The 22,606-nt window shown below is 38.6% G+C and overlaps 1 protein-coding gene across 1 annotated transcript in view; it reads right to left on the reverse strand.

Moving 5' to 3' along the window:
• The window catches only part of LOC145463801 (uncharacterized), a 37,562-nt gene that overhangs the window by 2,776 nt on the left and 12,180 nt on the right, over positions 1 to 22,606 (reverse strand). The window contains exons 5-16 of the mRNA XM_081447599.1: positions 20,953 to 20,989; positions 20,523 to 20,602; positions 13,063 to 13,090; positions 12,240 to 12,320; positions 5,849 to 5,911; positions 5,473 to 5,544; positions 4,722 to 4,787; positions 4,352 to 4,417; positions 3,003 to 3,041; positions 2,207 to 2,245; positions 1,971 to 2,048; positions 418 to 495 (exon numbers count right to left, since the gene is read on the reverse strand). Coding sequence (XP_081303725.1) covers positions 418 to 495; positions 1,971 to 2,048; positions 2,207 to 2,245; positions 3,003 to 3,041; positions 4,352 to 4,417; positions 4,722 to 4,787; positions 5,473 to 5,544; positions 5,849 to 5,911; positions 12,240 to 12,320; positions 13,063 to 13,090; positions 20,523 to 20,602; positions 20,953 to 20,989 — 727 coding nt within the window. The remainder of the gene's footprint in view (positions 1 to 417; positions 496 to 1,970; positions 2,049 to 2,206; positions 2,246 to 3,002; positions 3,042 to 4,351; positions 4,418 to 4,721; positions 4,788 to 5,472; positions 5,545 to 5,848; positions 5,912 to 12,239; positions 12,321 to 13,062; positions 13,091 to 20,522; positions 20,603 to 20,952; positions 20,990 to 22,606) is intronic.

The following is a 22,606-nucleotide window of genomic DNA, read 5'->3' on the forward strand; positions in this document are numbered from 1 at the left end:
AATTTCAAAGAAGCTTCCTTAAACTGCGTTATGGAATTATATTATGCTCTACAAATATGGTAAGCGTGCGTAAAATGTTGGGTGCATTTTCATTTTTATTTCATTTAAGTTTTCTATATTTTGGCGGCGTCGTGAATAAAACAATTATTCCACTTGCGCATGTTGGATATGAGATGAATGTATTGAACTCGGCGCTACGCGCTTCGTTGGCTGTCTACCATCTCACATCCAGTGCACGCTAGTGGAATAATTGCTCAGTTATGTGCAGAATTATATATACTATGGAGAAAATTCCTATTCCACTAGCTTCTTTGGCGGATTTGTTATTACAGTAGGTTTATCAGGAAATTTACCCCGTGCTAAGCAATGTTCAGTACTTTTTACATGTGCTTTAATCTTTACAAACGGTTAAAATACCTTTCTTAAAAATCCCCTCTGTCCTAAAACTGAGGAGTAAATGCCTGGCGCAGAGTCCATCCTGTGAGCTTTAGGCTGCTGTACAGAAAATAAATTCTTTTCTTTCATTTTGTAACAACGACACAAAAGCCTTCATATCTGCCGCATGTAACATCATAATTTATTTGTTTATTTACTCACGTGACGCTGATGAGCGTTCAACCGCATGACTCAGACATATGACGCGTTTTGATTGGGTAATGTGGTGTCATGTTTTAGGGCTTTCAAGTAGTAAACCGCAACAAAATTAAATTTTCGACTTCAAAATTGTCGAATTCATTGGCTGAGGCATCCCATTTTACAGTTTTATTTTTCTCTCTTAAATTTTCCGCCTTTGAGTATCGCCTTTTCTATTTCCGTGACTCAGACCTTTTTGTGTCAAGCAAAACAGGAGATGTTGAAGGATAGGTTCTCTTTATCCTCTCTTGTTGAAAAAAATTGCAATTAAGAACTCCAGTTAGTCTCGTCTGACTCATCAAGGGCCAGTAAACTGAACATCGCGAGCGAGGCCATTCGTGAAAAGTAAAGCAAGAAAACTCTAACTCATACTGAGAATGAAGAACTTACCAACTTGGATAGTGCTATGACCGCCCGGGGGGGGGGGGGGAATTCCTTTATATGGGCTATATAGGTATGTGCGGCCCTAAAGGGTATGGTTTTTCAGACGTTTTGGTCATAAATAGGGTATCGATTTTGGCCATTTTGGTTATAAATGGGGTATGGTTTTAGCACTCTAGTCTTGAATTGGGTATGTTTCTTAGAAGAAGCTACTTTTTCATCATTATCAATAAAACCGTCAACAAGAGCCCTTCATAACTTATGTTTATGACAACTGTTCCAGCTACAAAGGTCATAAATAGGGTATCGAATTTTTCGCTAGGTCATAAATAGAGTAGCAGATTTTGGTCATAAATAGGGTAAGGGTTTTGGGAAGTGGGCCGTACACCCCCACCCAACTTTTCTGGGAGTACCCCCTCCCCCGGGTATGACCGGCACTGGCATCTTTGTAGTTGGCTGTTAATTAATAAAGGAAGCTTGATTACTAGCTTTGAAAAATGACTAAATAGGTATTCAAGCGACCTAAGAATTTTTCTGGTTGCTCTTAATTCGCAAGGGAAGCGCTGATAAAATGTCTTACAATCGGACACCGCATTTCACCAACTAACATTAAAATGTTAGTTGGTGCAAAACAATCGTAAACGCATGATCCATCGCTGAGAATCTGACCGTTTGATATTGCCGGAGAGAACTGCAGACAAAAAAAGTTGAACATGTAGCTTTCGAAATACTTGTATACGATTTAAACTATACGCACTGAGTAGACCATGTGGACTACAGAAACTTAAAATACAATTTGGCACAAAACATTTTATCGATGTAGATGTTTATCTCACTCGCTGATGGGTAACCGTGAGCTAAGCAAGAACTTTAGTACATAACTCGATCTTTATAGCAAGGACATCAGAGCCATAAACACTGCACATTTGTTTCGGTCCATTTTGTTTGGTGCTCACCTTGTCTTGGGAGGTTATCGTCGGTTGGCTGGTTGTTACCGGGTGGTTTGTCGTCATTGGCTGAATGGTTGTGGTTACCTATATATATTGTGAAAAGAAAAAACTAGATAACAATAAAGTTCGGTGTTTAGCCAGTTAGTTCTGGAGAAACATTTTAAAAACAACTCCGGCAGCAAATCTGCAGTATACGTAGGTCTATAGATGTTCAGAATATTGAAACCAGATGACAAACTCACGTTCTTTTGACCTCCTTTTCTGTGTTTTTTGCCTTTTCTCTAATGTAAATGAAATTGAAGCAAGTAAACAACAAATCCGTAAGTAGCCAATCAGGAAGCTGGTTAAGGAGCGATTATAATTATAATAATGATAATAATAATAATAATAATAATAATAATAATAATTATAATAATAATAATTGAAACTTTTATAGCGCAATTTTCCAAGACGTACATGATCAAATGCACTTTACAATTATATAAAATGATTAAAAAGAAATAAAGTATACAAGTAATTAAGATTGATAAAACCACAAGGTGAACAATAGTAAATTATAACAAATTAAAAGTCTGCTTAAAAACATATGTTTTAAGATAGTACTTAAAGCTTGTAAGAGGGTCAAGACTGGATATGCTACTCGGTAGATTGTTCCAGTGCTTCGAGGCCGGATAACAGAATGCTCTTCATCCATGTGTTGCGAGTATCTCACTGCTTGGAACTTCAAGCATATTTTTTTGGCTGGATCGTCATTGAACGACACCTCCAGATTCTCACTATTATGCGAATGATTCACAATTATATCTCTCCTTCAGGCCAGATGAGTTGTTAAGTCATCAAGGTGCTATAACTGCCATACAAAGTTGCATAAGCGACATTCGCTTATGGTTGAACCACGACAAACTCCCAGCTTCTCAATGATGAAAAAGCGAAATTTCTTATCATACTTAGACCTGTTAGCAGTTACAAACGGCAACAAAACTGCAGTATACGTAGGTCTATAGATGTTCAAAAATTGAAACCAGATGACAAACTCACGTTTTTTCGACCTCCTTTTTTGTGCTTTTTGCCTTTTCTCTAATGTAAATGAAATTGAAATAAGTAAACAACAAATCTGTAAGTAGCCAATCAGGGGGACATGTTAAGGAACGATCTTACACTATCTATACATTTTATCGCGCACGAGAGGAAAATATGCGGGTCATTTTCACTTAAAAATACCATACATTCTTAAAATAAAAGTTACATATACGCCTCGTCTTCGGATATAAGTAATTTTTGTCTGGCACGATCAGCACGGTCCTCTCAAAATTAAACTTTGCACAGTTAATTCGTAAGTTATGAAGAAAGTACGAGACTCTTAAGTCTCTGCTTTGTTTGTAACTAGAACCGTCCTTTGAATTAACCATTTCCCAGTCTTGAACATAAAGTGATCTTACAATCAGTAAAAAGGCAGTTTAATTATAATTGCTGGTGCGTGCCAAAATGTGGTTAGCATGGCACTTTCTGCTCCACTCTTCAAAATTCTGAGTAGACCTCTGAGAAATGGCGTCCAGCCCCACACCACACCTCTCTATTCGTGCAAGCATGTCAAGCGACCACATTCAGTAAATCATCACAGGTAATTCAATTGGGCTTAATTTATACCTTACTCGTGTAAAATCAGCGAAATTATATCTATACACTCAGGAGCCTATTTGTTGGTTTTGGACTACCTTACGATTTATGGTCAGAAATCTTTTTGCTGGTTTACACTGTCACGCAATCAAAAATAAAGATCGTGTTAACCATTCAAGAAATTAAATCAAGAATCTGGGATATGATGGATGATTGATATACAAACAACCTCACCTTGAGTTAGGTCTGTGCGGTTTTTCATTCGCGCATTATGTGGAGAAGTGTTTCACCCAAATTTATAGAGCTTTGCATGGAGACTCCATGTTAGTGCCCTTGCGAGGGGCACCAACATGACGGCCGTAAAGCAACAGAAACATCTATCATTGAGTTTTGCAATTAAAACGAAAGTGTAACACTCTAGAGTACCGACACATTGAAAGTAATAATACTACTACTGCGAGAACTGTTCAGTTAGCAAAAACTTGAGCGATAACTCCTCCGCGAGTTTGACCTTACGCAACGCAAAAACTGGGAAATTCAGACGTCCTTTGTAATAAAACGAGGAACCCAGCTGTCAAGCTTAATCGTTGTAAAACGTCAAGTTCTTAGAGGGTCTCCTATCTGATGAAACTAGAACTTCAAAAGGATTGGTTATCCTTAACGTCCCCTGCGTACCACACATATTGATTAAGCCATTTCTTCTCTGGCCATAAAGTCATCTTACATGATCAGTAAGCATGCAGTTTAATTTTAAGAAAGAAGTGACTTACCTGTCTTAAAATTCCTCTTTTTTGAAAAAAATTATAGCCTCCTGGCATAGTGTGAGAAGGTAGTGGCTAAAAAAAAAAAAAAAAAAAATCATGGCGTTTAATTGTCAAAAGATACCATCATACATATCTATGGCTACCTATCTATTGTGAAAGACAAAAGGTCTTGATAAAATACGTTTTCAGTTCTGGAGAAAAATTTAACAACTCCTGCAAAACCTCTCCTTTCAATAGACATTTATAAAGCTACAATTGTCGCTTGGAGCATGATCATAGAACCACGTGAACTACAAAGCAGGGACAGACGGTAACAAAACTACCTACACTGGGTTCATAGATGTTCAGAGAATTGAAACCAGATTTAAAAACTCACCTTCATTTCTCCTCCATTGTTGTGCTGTGTGCCTTTTCCGAAAGCTGTATATAGCCAATCAGCGAGCTGGCGAAAGAACCATCACAAGCCACGCATAATAACTTTTCTATCCTCGCAAACGCTTTTTTTTTTTTTTTACAGTAACTGTCTAATTTCTCGCGCGCTGATTGGCTCATTTTTATCATCAATAAGAGTACAGACGGATAAAATTTTAATTTCTGCAAGCTTTCAAGTTCAAATTCCAGCTCAGTCAAACTGTCAACTTTTTAACCAATGAGATTTTATGGACTTTTTTAAGTAGCCAATCAAAAAGCGAGAAAAGCTATTAACCATGTTCGCGTCATTTTGAGTAAAATTCACTTCTCTTTGTTTACGGCAAGTTTACGCGTCTTCTCCATTTTTCCATTTCTAGGCTTCGCCCGTAGCTAACATCCAACTTTTCAGGGCAGCAGAGAAGTCCAAAGTCCAAATTTTGGCTTATGCGCATGCCCGGAATTGAAATATTGCTCAATTTTGTACGTAATCTTCGAAAAATCTCTCCTTTTGGTAAAAAAAAAGCTATCTTAGCCAAACTTAGGCTTATTTAGCGTCATGGCAGCCAAAAAACCTGACTAAACGGTAAAAAACGGTATTATTTGGCGAGCGTTTAGTATTCAAAGGGTTAAGCCATTTCTTCTTTGGGCATAAAGTCATCTTGCAATTGGTAAGCAGGCGGTTTTGAGGATTGTTTTAGAAAGAAGTGGTTGTTTACCTTTCGTAGAATTCCTCTTTTCCCAAAAATGTTGTATTCTCCTCTGCGCGTGTAAGGGGTATAACCTGGGGGCTAAAAAAATATATTTTTTAATTAAACTATATTCGTGTAACCATATCAAGTGACCGCAATTATATCACCAGTGATTTGAGCTTAATATATCTCTAACTCATAGAGAGTTAGAAAACCAGTGAATATTATGCACCCAGTTTATTTTTTGGTTTTGGCCAACCTTACGAGTCATGGTCAGAAGTCTTGCAAGTCCCCTTTTGTACCACACTTTAAAAAAGCCATTTCTTCACTGAGCATAAAACCCTCGAGCTCTTAAAATTTGTAAGCAAGCAGTTTTAAATGTTCTTACAAAGAAGTGGTTTACCTTTCCTGGAATTCCTCTTTTTTTGAACATGTCGTAGCTTCCTGCGCTTGTTTTAGCTGGGGGCTAAAAAAATTAAACCAGGGACACAGGCAGCTGGGCACATGCGCATTTATTTAGATACCATTTCATAGTTAATTTGCATATCACTGAGAGCCACAATTTGGCGCGAAAATACACTGAGATAATTGTCCTCGGATATTATCATGGGAAATTTTAAAGTTGAATTGGGGCTATTGTGTTTATCATCCTTTAAATATTTTTCGCAACACGTGGGATCTGGAAATTGGGGAGCATCACTCAGATATCCCCTAGTTTTAGCTCGGACATATTCAGTCACGTGACGCGTTCGGACCAATAGAGCGTTTTCATGTGATGTCATCATTTTCTGAAAACGAAAACTAAAAAGCCACCAAAGTCTCGGGCAGACTTACAGGTATGTATCCCTGTTATAAAAGGGGGAGGAAGGGAAGGGGGCAGGGGGGATGGAGCTTTTAACAGTGCAGGTGGATACATAAACAATTTGGCGCGAAAATATGATCGAAACACCGTGTTTGACCACATTTCCAAACACCGAAAAGAGAGTTGAAAATAAGACGCACAGTGGAGTATTTTTGACGAGCTACGAGGCGTTTGGATGTATCTTCTCAATCGAAACTAAAACTCTGTGAGCATAAAGTCATCTTACAATCGGTAAGCATACAGTTTTTAAAATTGTTGATAAAGAAGTGGTTTACCTTTCCTGGAATTCTTGTTTTCCGAAAAATGTTGTATTCTCCAGCGTGCATGGGAGAGGGAAAACCTGGGGGCTAAACATAAACCAGGGCGTTTAATTGTCATAAGATACCATATCTGTAGTTTTTATTAATCTGCGAGGAGGAAAATGTAATTTCAATTATTATAATCAAATACATATCAAATGCTTCTGACTACAGTGGAATTGCATAACCCGGGACTAATACAGCTGTTTTGGCATCTGAATTACATGCTAAATAATCTTCATAATAATAAGTACATAGAACTTTTAGCAGAAAAACGACAAATGTTACTTAAGATATGTAGTCATTTTAGCACATGAACGATCGCATCCAGTGAATTATATAACCAGGGATTTTGGCCCCATTTAATGCTTGCCTAGCTCTTAGGGAATTAACAAAAATGAAATCAGTGGAGTTATACATCCAGTGCATTTGTTGGTTTTGGCTCACCTGACTATTCAGAGTTCTTGAAATTCTCCTGAAAAATAAAGACCGCATGCTGTAAACGTGGCAAAAATTAGTCAAAGATGTAACTAAATAAAGTTTTTTCACGTCTCCGGCAGTCTTACGCGCTTAGGATCCTCTATGATAAAGATGAGGCATAGTCAATTTATTGCTATCCACAACGAAAGCAGTTGTGAGTTTAAATACATATTTCAGATGTGTAATCACTCAGCTGCATTGTCATTTTGAGATGATGAACCCGCTAGTCGGTGTTACGTGTGACTCTAACAGTGACCCACCATAAAGTTCCTAAACCAATTCCGGCCAAATTGTACCAGCATAAGATGGAGATATCAATCCTTTAAAGCACACATGTGCATTTTTTTTCTTTCTTGCGTATTTTCGCGCGTTTAGAGATGCGCCACAGTCGCGATTTCGGTGTCCGCATCTAAAACTATGCTTACTGGACTATTTGAGGATGCTAGGTTTGGCCCTTTCTCAAATCTACACACCTGTATTTCACTTGTTGAAGTCTATCGATTTGCAGAGTGTTTGAGTTGGAGATTCTCGCCCATATCAACTTTCTTTTCTTTCGTAAGTTCTCGCGCGTTTAGAGATGCGCCACACTCGCGTTTTAGGTGCAGGGTTCCCAACCAATGCTTACCTAACTTTTCAAAGATGCTACTTTTAGCCCTTCCCCAAATCTACACAAGTGTAATTCACTTGTGGAAGTCTATCGATTTGGACAGTGCTTGGGTGAGAGATTCTCGCCCATAAAAACTTTCTTTCCTCTAGTAAGTTCTCACGCGTTTAGAGATGCGCCTTACTCGCGGTTGTGGTGTCGGGATCTCAAACAATGCTTACTGGACTTTTTGAAGATGCTAGATTTGGCTCTTTTTCAAATGTACAAACGTGTATTTCACTTGTGGAAGTCTACCGATTTGGACAGTGTTGGGTTGGAGATTCTCGCCCATTTTTATTTTTTTCTTTCTTGCGTGTTTTCGAGCGTTTAGAGATGCGCCACACTCGCGATTTCGGTGTTGGTATCTCAACCTATGCTTAAAAGACTTTTTGAGGATGCTAGGTTTGGCCCTTTCTCAAATCTACACACGTGCATTTCACTTGTGGAAGTCTATCGATTTGCACAGTGTTTGGGTTGGAGATTCTCGCGCATATCAACTTTTTTTTCTTGCAAGAGTTCTCGCGCGTTTAGAGATAAGCCACACTCGCGTTTTAGGTGCAGGGATCCCAGCCAATGCTTACCTGACGTTTTGAAGATGCTACTCTTAGCCCTCCCCCAAATCTACACACGTGTATTTCACTTGTGGAAGTCTATCGATTAACACAGTGTTTGTATTGGATATTCTCGCCCGTATCAAGTTTCTTACCTTTGGTAAGTTTTCGCGCGTTTAAAGATGCACCACAATCGCGTTTTAGGCGCAGGGTTCCCAACCAATGCTTACCTAACTTTTCAAAGATGCTACTTTTAGCCCTCCCCCAAATCTACACAAGTGTAATTCTCTTGTGGTAGTCTATCGATTTGGACAGTGCTTGGGTTGGAGATTCTTGCCCATATCAACTTCCTTTTCTCTAGTAAGTTCTCGCGCGTTTAGAGATGCGCCACACTCGCGTTTTAGGTGCAGGGATCCCAGCCAATGTTTACCTAACTTTTTAAAGATGCTACTTTTAGCCCTCTCCCAAATCTACACACGTGTATTTCACTTGTGGAAGTCTATCGATTTGATCAGAACTTGAGTAAGAGATTCTCGCCCATATTAACTTTCTTTTCTCTAGTCAGATCTCGCGCGTTTAGAAATGCGCCACTATCGCGGTTTTATTGTCGGAATCTCACAAAATGCTTACTAGACTTTTTGAAGATGCTAGATTTGCCTCTTTCTCAAATCTGCACACGTATATTTCACTTAGTGAAGTCTATCCATTTGGAAAGTGTTTGGGTTGGAGATTCTCGACCATTTATATTTTTTCTTTCTTGCGTGTTTTTACGCGTTTACAGATGCGCCACACTCGCGATTTTGGTGTAGGCATCCAAAACTAGGCTTACTGGACTTTTTGAGGATGCTAGGTTTGGCCCTTTCTCAAATCTACACACATGTATTTCACTTGTGGAAGTCTATCGATTTGGACAGTGTTTGGATTGGAGATTCTTGCCAATATCAAGTTTCTTTTCTTTTGTAAGGGATCCCAAGCAATGCTTATCTAACTTTTTAAAGATGCTACTGTTAGCCCTCCCGCAAATCTACACACGTGTATTTCACTTGTGGAAGTATATCGATTTGTACAGTACAAATAATTAACTTTCTTTTCTCCAGTAAGTTCTCACGCGTTTAGAGATGTGCCACACTCGCGGTTTTGGCGTCTAGATCTCAAAAAATTCTCAGTACACTTTTTGAAGAAGCTAGATTAGCCCTCCCCCAAGTCTACACACGTGTATTTCACTTGTGGAAGTCTATCGATTTGGACAGTGCTTGGGTTGGAGATTCTTGCCCATATCAACTTTCGTTTCTCTAGTAAATTCTCGCGCGTTCAGAGATGCGGCACACTAGCGTTTTAGGTGTAGGGATTCCAACCACTGCTTACCTAACTTTTCAAAGATGCTACTTTTAGCCCTCCCTCAAATCTACGCACGTGTATTTCACTTGTGGAAGAGTGTCGATTTGATCAGTACTGGAATAAGAGATTCTCGCCGATATTAACTTTCTTTTCTCTAGTAAGTTCTCGCGTGTTTAGAGATGCGCCACTTTTGCGGTTTTGGTGTCGGGATCTCAAAAATGCTCACTAGACTTTTTGAAGATTCTAGATTTGGCTCTTTCTCAAATCTACACACGTGTATTTCGAGATTCTCGCCCATTTATACATGTGCTAGACTGGTGAAAGCTACCTTAGCTCGTAGCATAAGTAACTTTTAACCTACCGTACTGGCTGATCCACTGGTATTTCAATGTCCCTCTAGCAAAGTTCATGTAAAAATCAAAGATGTTAATCAGAAGCTGCAGGATTTAAGGGAGTGATGGGAGAGGGTTTAAAAGGAGCTGCTCCGCTGACGATACGTCCCGAAAACGTGGCCTTTGGGGAGGGGGTAGGGGTTATATCTTGTAAACAGTCTCAATCTTTCTAAGTCATGGTTATCCTTGATTAGCTGTACACTTATAAAACATTTTTCTTATTCCCCACTTTTCTAACCTTCAAAATTACTTTTAATTTGAGGTTCCTTCATTATGAAGTAAGTGTTTGCATCAGAAAAATGATTTAGATTATCGTGACGTAAATTAGCCGAGATTTTCAAAAGAACTTCTTTAAGGTTGCTTCGTTTCGTGGACGTGGTTCAGGCTCACGTCATGTTCATGCATAGGTTAAGAAGTACGACTAAGTCTTCTTCAAACACTTTATAACCTAGTCCCTGTACAGTTTTGAAATTGTAGTACAAGACTGAGATTCTGAAATCATTCTGACAACAACATCATCATCATTATCATCATCATCATAAATAACTAAATTAAAGGCACTAGAGTAAAAACTAAATACTGGATTTTCAAAGCACATTGAGGGGCCAAAGAGACCTCAAAAGCTTCAATGAAAAACCATTTACAGGTTAAAATTCGTTCCCAGAGCCCACGTGTCTTTTGGCCAGCGCCAACTAAAAGACACGTGGGCTCTGGGAACGAGATTGCCATGTTTTAAACCAAGGCACGCATGCACCGTGAAACCGGAAGTCCTAAAACCTTGGAGTCTGGAAATTGATTATTCCAGAGCTCCGTGTCTTGGCGCTGACCCAAAGACACGTGGACTCTGGGAACGAGATTGCGTCTACCCAGGAACCAGACACAATGGCGCCTCAGTCAGCTCTCTGTATTTGCTCGAGAAAATGGAAAACAAAACTAATCGTTCCAATACATTTTGGGACTAAAACGGCCAAGTTTTGTTTCAGAATCATTTCTTTTTCGTCACTGGGGTCAGAGTTAAGTTTCGATTCGGAAGAATCCGAAATAAACTTCGATCGAGCACGTTCGACAACTGTGAACTCATTGTTTAGAGATTTGAGAGCAATTTGCAATATAACAAGCGACGACGAGGAAGACTTCTTTGCGGACGAGCTGCTTGTATATTAGAAATGGAAAGCTAGATACGAAGTGGAGGAGCAGGCAAACGAAAAGGAGTAAAGAAAACTCAAGGACTGCTTTGGATGGTAATTTCGTCACCTAAACACAAGATTCCCACGCGTGTTTATAGCCCGTTTACATTTACCCTTAGCGAGAATGTATTTTGTCAAGGTATGGTTGTTCTATCAAATCCAGTTTGTGTTTTACTTTTTGGAATGCTTCATGTTTATAAGAGCGACGTAAGTGTTGCAGTTTTCGAGACTTGATGACCTCCAAAACACTGGCTTCGATCGATTGAAAATCGTAGAATTGTTTGGACCTGTATTTTTGAAGTTGCGAGGAGTAAAGGCGGAAGGAAACATTTCAAGGCGTTTTTGAACACTTTTCGAATGTGTACTGCACCGTCCTGAGGGAAATGAGAGGACGTGAGATATTTAACCTTCCTGGGTAGACGTCACAACAGCCGCCGGACCCATTCTCCTCAAACTCGGTCGCGAAACAAAATGGCAGTGCTTTCGAGCTATTTTCGAGATTTCGTCGGGGCACAGAAAATTGAGGATTTAACCGAATCCAAACAATTTTTCGCAGAAGTATTTCAAATAACAAGTAGTTTCGTTTTAGCGAAAAAAAAAATTGGGGGTTAGGTGCACTTTAACCTTCTTTAGACCTCCCTTATCGTGGTTTTTAGTCATTAAAATAGCCAATAGCAAATTAACCAACAGACCGACTGACACAAGGACTGACCGACCGACCAACCAGCCGCCTCCTGACCAACCGACCAACAACCAACCCTTCAGCCAAGGAGTTAGCTACCCGGTTCGTATCGATAAGGTAGCCTACCAGGCGATCAGCCTGTCAGTCAATATGTCTATGACATCTACTGCTTAACGACTTTCAACAGCTGTTATTGTATATATCTAGCTAAAGAAATTCAGAAATAAAGAACACTTCCTAGTTCTCGTAGATGAAGAAAAAGCTTCATAGGTGATCTTCGAATCAATCTCTATGTCTACTCAACAGTTTAGAACCAGCCGTTCAGATAGACAGTTTAGATTTTACAATAAACTGAGGTACCTTTCTTGAGATTCCTCTTTTCCCACCAAATGGCCCGTAGGTCTGCGTGCTATGAACTGGGACAGCTTTAGAAGACGGTTGCTATAGAGAAATTAAAAAGCGTGCTTAAAAGTCAATGGTTTTAAATAAAAAGGAAGGACAAAAATTTAGTTTTTGATTAAACAAAGAAATACCAAGGATGTGTTGCTACAGTAGAATAACATATCCCATTGATGTATCCTGAGAACGTTAAATTGAAGCGGTTCCATTAAAAAGAATGCAGCCGCCGTAAATTTTATTCTACATTTGAAGTTCAATTATTTTGGATATACTTTTAATCCGCGGCTCTTTCGCAGGAAATCCACTACGCAAACTTTCTGGAGTCAAACAAGGGAACTTTAAGATATAAGGGGGGGGGGGGGTCTACTACGTAAAAAGGTGGGGGATGTTCGTCGTCTCGCTTTGGGGTAAAGACGAAAAGCCATCATTTCTGGTCGTCTTAAGGTATCTTTTAGGGCTGCACTGGAAGAAACAACAAGAACAAGCTGTCATTTCCGTTTTAAGTGGTATCTTTTAGGGATAATAGAATAAAGCTCGAACCACTTTCAGGTTGGTCTCCTTCAAGGGTTTAACACAAGTTCTCCCACCACATCCCCGATCTTCTCACATGGGAGTTCCCCCGCGATTTTCCATCATATCAAAGCGTGTATTCAGCAAACAATAACCGGCGATTTGAGTTTTCATCATGTATAACTCATATACCGGTAATAAAAAACAAAAATTAAAATAAATTAAACACCCAGCTCTCTATAATTGGTTTTGGGTATCTATTAGTACCACTTACCTTAGGCGTCAGTCCTGAAATTAACCAGCTGCGAAATGTAAACCCAACGAAAATTAGCCAGTGCAATGTGCAAAATATATAACCAACACTTACTGATATCGCATTTATCTGGTAGTCGTATCACTTCGGTTTTATTATATTACCGACCGGACGAGATAAAGTCAGAAGGTAATTAAAAGAAAAAGAATTTAGTACATTATTCGGTCACTACAACGACCAAACTTTCATAGAACCTATAAGAAAACATTTTGGTTTGTTAAACTACGTTGCTTCTCAACACTGTAAAGCTAACTCTATCGAAGTTCATTCACAGAAAGGAAAAAAAACGAGAAAAAATAAATAAAAACGGAAGGGACGATACGATCACTGAACTCGTTTACAAATGATTGCAAGTATTGGTTGGTAATGTCTTTCAAACTTAAACTAATATGCTGAGCGTGGTTGTATAAATCCATCACAGTACAAGTGTAAAATGCAACGAATCACTTTCATTCATAGCCATAAGCAATCGATAATACTTACCTAAGTAGTTCTCTCTTTCCCTGGCAAAGTAACAGTCAAACAAGTTAATGAAGGAAAGACATGTGTCCTTGTCAAACTCATTATAATTAATCAAGTTTAAACGGCAAAAATACGTACACAACTATGACGATGTTTGGGTAACGGATCTATGTTCACTCTTGTTGCCCGAGGAAGATCTTCGATGGGCACTAATGTGAACACAACTTTTTCCAAGGACCTCGACCTTGCACTCAGTACATAGTGTCTGAGCGCAACACTAATTTGTTCTGGCATCAGGTGTGACTGACATGTACAGCCAAAATTTGCACAGATTTCCGACTGGGTGTTCTGTTTAGTTTAAATTTCGATTGAGAAGATACAACGCAGTGTTTTTGCACAGTTTCAGCACAGAAATTATTTCAAGATCATCGGATACTTCACCACTAAAAAAGAAAATATTAAGTCGTCGAATGTTCTCTTTTGTAGCGCTTCTACCTTGGAGTTCTGTGGGTTATTTGTTTCAACTCTCCGAGACCTTTGGCAGCACTTCCTCCACACATGCATAGATAATCAAAGGAGACCTATAGCTATGGCCAAACTCGTGGATTAAATAATCTAGAGATGAAACATGCTGGCGAACAATTATTGTTATATTATTAAAGGCTGTTAAAACAAGCCGGGTTCGTACCACGCAAGGTCGCACTTATCTCACAAAGAGTAGGCTTTTTTCGTTGGCTTTTGTTGCACACATATTACAAACACATTCAGAATAGCTAGGGTGGCAAAATTGCAGCTGAACATGGAGTGGTAAAGGCTAACGGTTCTTGGGTCACAGAAGAAACTCCTACCAAAAAATTCATAGAGTACTCTTTGTCTGCCTGCTGGGAAAATTTGCATGTATTCAAGTCGTACGAGCTTACAGGCCTTTTTCCTTGCATTTCACTCAAGGCTATAGGTAAGGTTTCTTATGAGACAGCACTTCTTTTCCAATGTGGGACCGCCTGTCTCTATATATATTGCATGTAAAATACATCAAAGTAAGTAGCCTCTTTTGCAAGCATTTTCAGTGTTGATCCAAAAAGTATGTCGACCCATAAATACGTGTTCCAACAAGCTCACAGGGGGTTTCTTTCCCTTTGTTATCTTGTCAACCAGGAAGCAAAAGTGTAAACAAAAGACAGAGTAAAAATCATTTAAGCTTATCAAGATCAAGTATTTGGGATTTTTCTTTCTAAGTTTCTATGCATTTCACATCCCACTCAGAGTTCAGATCAATCTGAATGTGCTAAAATAAACAAGACGAGTATAGAGAACACAACTTTATTCTAAACTTAACTCGATGTCGGTTGAACGTTGTCAACTCAACATGAAAAACTTAAGTGCTATAAACTGCAAAGCTCTGAACGAAGGTCCTGCTTGATTGAACGTTGGATCTCACAAGAGATCTAATCAGCCAAACTTGAAAAGTAAAACGATAATAAGTCAAAAACTACTGCAAGGCTGTCACAACGTCGTGTATTTAAAACAATATTTCGGCTGACCTCTGGTTTAGATGTTACTAAATTAAATAGCTGTTTCGTTCACTAAAAATTGTTCGTTTCGCTCATATAAGTTCATCATCGCGCAGAATGCCGCGACATATCCGGGACTTAAATGTAGAGCGCGCGCGAAATTTAATTATTAATTAGGCTGCCGATGGTTAAACAATAAAGAAAATGAGCAGAAAATGGCCGACTACGCATACTTGTTTAGAGTTTACGTGCTTCATACTTGTGTTTCGTAGTGGTTATCATAGCGCTTTTGTAGATGAGACATTGATGGAATAAAGGAGACATTTTTTGAAATCTTACGAAAAGTGGATTTCGTCGTTTTCTTTTCCTGAATTTGGTCCATTTGAGGGAAAATATTGTATGAGGAAATATTTGGAGGAAGAATTTTACTCCTTCAAAGTGCCCTTCTTAACGGTTATCATACGGCTTTGAATGTATGTTGTTAAAGGAAGCTTTATGCCAAGTTTTAACGAAAAATAATGTTTCGAAGTGGTCGTTCTGCCAACTTTCGAACACTCGTAACGATCTTTCAGCCTTCGTTCGCCTCGGAGACTAGAAGAACAATAAAGCGAAATCTTTTGAATTTCCCGGCAGAATATTAATATATGCCAAGCTCCGCCTCCACAAACAATAGGACACACGCCGACGCTATAAGGCATTGAAATTGAGAGGTGATAAAATGTATCACTTAACCATCGTATTTATTTAAAGTAACGCTTTGCGCGAGTTGCAATAAACGAATTTTCAGCTTGTCATCTGTGCAAGAAATGCAGCGCGTTGATCGGGAGCTCTTTTTAGAGTTCATTGAATTCCCGGTTAACCCCACTTTCTTGCACATGTCAGGCAAAAATGATCTCAGAGAGATAAAAGAGTTAAAGGAAGCGAAGCAGAGTACTTCATCCTCAGCTGGTCTCAAAGAGATCATTTTTGATTATCGTTGAAAAAAAGATCTCAGAGTGTTCGGAACGTCGTTTTAACATCACTTTACATGTAATTTCATCAACATAAGAAGTGTTCGGACGGCTCCCATGTGTTTTCAGTTAAGGATAAGTCTTCCACTGAATAAAATACTCTGCCTTGCCCCCTTGATTTCGTTGAGAGACTATGCGCTCAACTTCATAAATACCCATAACAACGGGCTTTTGCTTGGGTCGGTACTTATAACTGAGGCGACGATCATAAGCGTCATCAAATAGTGATGCGTAAAAGCCGAGCTGCTGTCTCGTACGCTTTGACATGTTACTCCAAAGAGGATTCTAATAACTGAATACTCGAACCTGGACCTTTTAAATGTTTTGATCAATTAAAACGGTTCCAATTTTGAATAATTATCTCACACATGCAGTGGACAACAATGCTCACTCAGGCGTAAGACGCGCTGCGTGCCTTTGCTTTTTTGTTCGGCTCTGGATTTCAAACAGAAATGTCATTTATTTTCCTCTTCATCTTTCGAATAGATAAAGACCTGTATTGTCTTTTAAGTCCTCGATCAACGACAGACTACGTGAACCGATCGAGTAAAAGACTACGTCTGATGAACTGCTTTGACCGGTCGAGTAAAAGAGGACAACGATAAAGTAGAAGAAAGTTTTATGCGCACCGTTCTTTCCATTTGGCAACGCTTTGGAAGAAGAATTTTTTGTGGGAGAACTTTTGGCTCCCGCGCTCAAACCATTTCGAGTGTGACATGTCAACAAAAAAAGTGAGAATGTCGCTGCACACGACTTTGTTGACAAAAGTCTTTGTGAAGAGCGCAGGCCGCCTTTAAATTAGAGCGCTTTTGTTAGCTTATTACACCTTGGGATTTACTTCACACATCAGACCGTTTGATTGACAGCCGCCGATTCATTGACGAGAGCAGTCGGAATTCCGACAGCCAATATTTATAATTATTATTCCGCGCATTGAAAAACTGAGCACTGCAAGTAGATGTCGCGAAAGACAATAGAATTCTGCGCGATGATTAAGGTCGACAAATAAGACACATTCCCATCAAAGCTTACCACATTAGCATGAGATTTACTCATTTTCAGGTCACTTTCCAGCAAACAAATGCACATCTCCTGGTCATTTTGAACGCCTGGACTACTCATATGCTCATGAAATTCAGCCTTCAAGTTGGCCATAGTACTAATTCGAACATTCGAAGTCAACTTCACTTCAATTTAGCAAAAGACCTAATATCAATGATCGTGTAAAAGCTACAAAAATCGTCAACTTCTGGCACGATGCACTGAGTAGTAACCGCGCATTGAGTAGTAACCGCGCAAACACGATAGCGAAGCTCGTACTGACGGCACGGTTACTATTCCAATATGGCGTCGGGCTCGGTTACTATTCCATCATGGCGTCGGGCTCGGGCGCTCTCGTTCGGGACGACTAATTACGAACAGTGTCTACACCTGAGTGAGTGAGTGAGTGAGTCAGTGAGTGAGTGAGTGAAACATTTGCATATCGGAGTCCCCGCAACAAACACTTTCCTACGCTTTGCGTATCCACGAGTTTAAAAACGGACGCGTTTCAGATTAACTCTTTACCTAGTTTTGCACATTTCTTTACTTTTTTTTTAATTTGGTACTTATACATTAGTCGCGAGCAGTTGCTAGCTAGCTAGTTGCACAGTTTGGCCATCGCTTTTAGATAAAGAGAAACAAGAGACTTGCAATTTTTTTTTTGGAAAGGTTGAGGCGCATGGATATTTGACGATAAAGGAACGTAATAAGGTTTACCTCTTGTGAAGTTGTCGGATTAAACATCAGGAAAAGAAGTAATGTTATCCAGGCAAGCCAAACCTGTCCGTGAAACATGATGCCACAGACGCGATTGAAGTGTTGAAGTGATTAGTTATTAAAAGTGGGAGAAATATGACCTTGACGCTTATAGTCAGTTAAGTTCCTAAGGCGAAACACACACATAGGTTGAAAAGAGCTCTCCTTGTGAGAAAGTTGAATTGAAGCAAAATTAAATATTATTTCAGCGAATGACAAATTAGTGTCCCGTTGAAAGTAGGCCTTGTAACTGAAGCACACAGAAAAAGACTGTCACCTGTTACTGAAAACATCGAAATTTAATTAATTTGTTACTTTTTAAACCTAACAGTTTTAATACAAAAACTTATCACTCCGTGGGATATAAATCTACGCATAGAGAAAACATTGTGAACAAAACAGACGATCTATTTTGACGTCGATTTGCTGTTTTGTTTGTTTTTTTCACTTATACTCCCGTGGTTTCATCAAACCGGCTGCTTTATTCTAAATGTTAACCACTTCACTTGGAAGGTCGTGATACCAAATTTTCTCCCCATACTACTTGTTCTAGATGCATATTTTTTTCACTATAGCCAGTTGTGATGCTGTGTTAGAACAATATTTTTATTATGGTTGTTGTTTTTTCGTAGTATTTATAGACCACTTCTCTGCTCGACAGGTTCCAAAAATTGAGATTGAATGCATATATATCTCCAAAATGTAATAACAATAACATTTCAACAACATTTAATATTAGACGATTTTAGCGCTATGCCGAAAATTTTTGAGTTTTGGGAAGAAGTCTGAAGCCTCAGATTTCCGAAAAACGTGTTTCGAAGATGTTTCAACTTTCTAGCAACAATGTTCGGTTTATGTATTAAATAACGTTAACAATTAATTATGTCTCAATATTTTGGCTAGTAAAATAAATATATTGTAATTTTTATGTTAGAAAATAAAGGTGTCTTCCAAATCACTGTTTTGCCTGGACGTTTCTCTCTCATTTTATCTCTTTCTTCTTCCGACTTTGCAATGAAACCCATTTGCTACTTTTCAAATTTCAGTTGCGCTGTTACTATGCTACATAGTTTCTAATCTCTGGCATGACAACGTCAACCCAAACCTCGCTTTCAGGAAGAGGCTTGGCTACATTTCACAGAACAGTAAAATAGTCTTGAATCTATACTATTTTTATAAGCTATGATTGCGTCCTTACCGATAAAACAAGTCACAGCTTACAAGCTTGACTCGACCACGCAAATATTTTGAAAGATGTTAGATTAGGCGACCCTAAAGCAGTGTTATCATTCGCAACGTAAACATCTATATCATAATTTGTACGTTTGACAGTTTGCTTTCAAAAAAATTAAATTAAATTACCTTTGTCCGCCTTCCCAGAATGACGCTCGAGCTATGCAGTAGGCCGTCTCGGTAATTTGAAATTTGAAAGTTCTTCCTTATCGAACTAAAACTCCACTGTTAAATGCCGCTATCTGGAGGCTTTATCAGCCAAACGTTAACTGCTGTTTGTTTTTAAGCTCTCCAAAATGTATGCAGAGCAAGGTTGTTTAAAGCACAAAGGGGTGTCTCTTTTTAGCCATAAAAGCAACTAAGACAATTGGCATTAATTATGAACAATACAGTAAACAAATTATTAATTGCCGTGAAACAATTCTCTTTAGAAAGACGACACAAAAATTCTTATTTTATTTTCAGGAAAAGTACAGTCTTCCTAATAGGAATCTTTTGCAGTAGTTGAATGTTTATGCTGAATTTTTCAGCGTCGCTTTTCCGATTGCGAAAAGTTTCTTTTCAATCTTGATTTAATTTCTGCCCTACTCCGAAAGAGGACAGTAACATGGCCTTTCTTTCCTAATTACTGAAATAGGCCATTTTCGATATATTTAAATTCTAACATGGCTCCGAGGCTTGGGGGAATAAAACAAAGAAAATTAATTACTCATCACTCAACCTCGATGTGATTTCTTTTGTTTTATTCCCCCAAGCCTCGGAGCCAAGATAGAATTTTAAAAAATGGTCTATTATTATACCCTGGACGTTTAACCCAACACCAAACTGTGATTTAAGAGACAACGAGAAGTTGCATAATAAAATTTACCGCTACAAGGAAAATTACAGTTTCTTGAGCTTCGAAAACTCCCTGGTATTTGAATTTGGGCAATGACAACAATTTTTTTGTCGGTGAAATAAGTGACAGGATATACGGTTATAAGGGACTGTGCAATAATTTTCAGCATGAGGGGAAAGGGACTGAAAAATGAGCCTCACATAGACAAATATTATGTAGTGCACCCTCCCCCCCTCCGCAAACGATGGCAAGTTAAGCTTTCCCCCCTCCTCATCTCCCAAAAATTATGAACAACCCCACCCCACACCTACTTTTATAGTAAAAGCATAAATATACCTGATTTCACTACTCGCTTTGCACAATAACACGTCGGGCATCAGCGTCTGGGACAATTATAGCACAGACCCTAAGCTTTGCTTGTCTCAATGAGGTATTTGCAATATTTCACGAAATGTAAACAAACAATTACATTTTCGAACATGCTTTATTCAATTCTACACGAGCTACGCACTAATATACAGGCCTCGTTTCTTTGCTACACGTCTACATGACAAGCATGACATCAGTTACTGATTGATTTGTCCTTCATTATCGACGTTGTTGAAGTAATCTCCGACTTCCTGTTCATTCAGGTTTTTCTTGGATTGAAGCTGATGAAAATGAAAAGAAACCGTTAAGGTTCGAATTATCTGGGGTTTAGTGACGATTTCACTAAACTAATTTTTTTTTTGGTGTATACAATATATAAGTCTTTTCATTTTTTTTTTTTTTCATTATTCGGAACGTTTTCAGAGTTTCCAAGATAAACTGTATGCATTACGAAGAAGTCATAAATTCTAAATCAAATATATACTTTATATTCGGCGAATTGTCTGCATCTCTTAATGGTTTCTTTTTTTAATCCTTCTACCTTGTCAGGGACTTTCTTCAATTATGTCGCGATTTAAAACAGCGCGGAAATAATAAGGCATAAAGTTCTTCATTGTCAGGTTTGGCCTACCTTCTTCAGCAGAGCTCTTGCGGCTATATTTTCCCGGCTGCAAAATTCAAATGGAAATTACATTTAGCTATTTGCGCAATACTTGTGTGCTTAGATTTATAAAAAGACGTTTAGGAAAATTTCACCCTGCTCGAGCATCTGCAAAGTAGACGATATAAAGATTCAAGGGGACGTCAGCCCTTTCTCTATTACTATCTCATTTTCATTTTTTGTAGTAATTTACCCTTTTCTTTCTTTTTTCATCGGTTGGAGTGATTTTTTAGCTTTTAGGAGTCGTAGCATCAAACTCGTTAGGTGCAAACTGACGAACACACCTTTCATTAAATCCAGTCATATATTTTACCAAAATCTAGTACATCTAAGTGAGATACAATAAATCAGTGGCGCCTTTTTCGAATAATAGAATATCACTTGACACTTTGCTCCTTGGTAATCACAGATTTCATCAATCTAAGGAAATCCGAACGCCAAGTCACCCTTTTCCCAGCATTAGCAGAAATGAACACCGTAGGTTTCATCTCTAATTTATCCGCAGAAGCATCAAATGGTATTCAACAAAGCACCTCCACAACTATATTCAGGAGAATGTCTTTGCGGCAGTTAATATCCAGTTTTCACCACAGTCCTGCGCACACGGTATTCAGGTTGATCCTTCGCCAACTGCTCCTTCAATTTTCATTTCAAGTAAATATGGAAACTTTGATTGACCGGTGAAATTTTTTTTTTTGCGAGCAGACTTGCTGATTTGAACGGTATTAAAATAACATTTTGCTAGGTTGTCATGATGACTGATTATATATATCAAAGTTTAGCTAGATTTGCCATGTTTGAAGATCCTGTAAATAGTTCCGCATCAGTTGTGCCGCTTGCACCTTTTCCACGCATGAATTGACAGGTCAATAAAATCAACTTTTAATGGTTTCCTTTTCGTTTGTTTCTGAGATCAATTCGTGTGTAAATACTAAAACAATTATTCTACTCAATCTCGGTGAACAGCGGCAAAATATTTGCCTTGTCGCTCTGTGGCTAGGTAAACATTCTGCCACTTTTCACCTCGATTTCCACGAATAATTTTTTTTTGGGGGGGGGGGGGGATTTAATGAAACGATTATTACACTCGCGCTTGTTGGATATGAAATGATTATAGCCTACTCAAATCTAACGCGCGCTCGTGTAATGGTTGTTAAGCAGATACGGCTTCTGATTGGCTAATGCGAATTTGGGTAAGGTTAATTGTTAAGACTTACCCTAATTGCTCTTTCAGTGGAATTTGTTCTCGAACTTGTCCGTTACTCTGGCAAAGTAAAAATTAACATAGGATTATATGTAAGTGAAAATGAAAATGAGGCATAGAAACTTATAGCTGGTAGCGTCTGGCAGAGAGCTGGCCGGAAGTGTTGGCGGGTACCCTAACTTGAAGAACTTTAGAGCTATTATTAGTATGACTTCGAAAGGTTAAACCTTACAAGGCAACTTTTCATCGATTTTAACCTAAACATTACGGTATAATTTTGGACTAAGGACTAACGATGAAAATTCTGGTAGACATTTTTTTTATGTAAAGCCAATCACAAATTTGTTCTTATTGGCTAGGCTACTTGCTATCTATTCTGTTGTAAATAGTGAGTAGCTTCGCAGTTTAAAATATAATATA

The sequence above is a fragment of the Orbicella franksi genome, chromosome 12, assembly GCF_964199315.1.
Source record: "Orbicella franksi chromosome 12, jaOrbFran1.1, whole genome shotgun sequence".
Taxonomy (NCBI): domain Eukaryota; kingdom Metazoa; phylum Cnidaria; class Anthozoa; order Scleractinia; family Merulinidae; genus Orbicella; species Orbicella franksi.